The sequence below is a fragment of the Penaeus monodon genome, chromosome 23 (genome assembly GCF_015228065.2).
Source record: "Penaeus monodon isolate SGIC_2016 chromosome 23, NSTDA_Pmon_1, whole genome shotgun sequence".
NCBI lineage: Eukaryota > Metazoa > Arthropoda > Malacostraca > Decapoda > Penaeidae > Penaeus > Penaeus monodon.
Window position 1 is genome coordinate 7,030,519 of NC_051408.1, and position 708 is coordinate 7,031,226.

At 28.1% G+C, this 708-nt stretch overlaps 1 protein-coding gene across 1 annotated transcript in view; it reads left to right on the plus strand.

Annotated features, from left to right (window-relative positions):
• LOC119587756 (uracil-DNA glycosylase-like) overlaps positions 1-708 on the plus strand; it is a 12,641-nt gene that overhangs the window by 7,203 nt on the left and 4,730 nt on the right. The window contains exons 2-3 of the mRNA XM_037936442.1: positions 360-432; positions 545-630. Coding sequence (XP_037792370.1) covers positions 360-432; positions 545-630 — 159 coding nt within the window. The remainder of the gene's footprint in view (positions 1-359; positions 433-544; positions 631-708) is intronic.

The window sequence follows — 708 nt, forward strand, 5'->3', positions numbered from 1 at the left end:
TGTAAGAAGTCTTGAAAATATATTCTCTTGAAAATGAGGATGCATTTGTTCACTGAAAAATAGTTCCTGAAATTCGTTATTTGTATTTTTTTTTTTTATATCTTTTAATGCTATTTGTTTCTTTATTATTATTTGAATTTTAATTACTTTGAATTATTTATATTTATATTCATTGTTGATTATATTTATTATTATTTAGATAGGTTTTTTATGATATTATTGGTAGTTTTAGGATTATTACCATTATTTTTCTAATCACTACTTTTATTTTCATTATGGTAATGAAAATTGTCATTATTACCACTATTTTTATAATCATTAAAACTAATGTTTATATATTTTCTTTTTTTTTTATACAGGATACACAGGTGTCAAAGAAGCCAAAGATTTTAGAAGGAAAAGAGAATGAAAAGGGGAAAAACAATGCTCCAGGTAATTTCCTGTTATGAATTGTTGATATAAAAGCTGATGGAATAGATCGCCATTGATTGTGTGTAGAAAATAGAACAGTGAGTATTTTAGCCGCATCCTTAACTACCATTAGGCTCTCCAACAAGATCGTCGGCACCGGATTCGAACACCTGCCTCAGTCCAGAGCAGAAAGATCGCATGCAAAAGAACAAGTTAAAGGTGAATTCATTTATTTAGCATTTTAGTTGGCAACATTGGAATGTAATGTGTGTAAGCTTTTCTTAGTAGCGTGTAGAA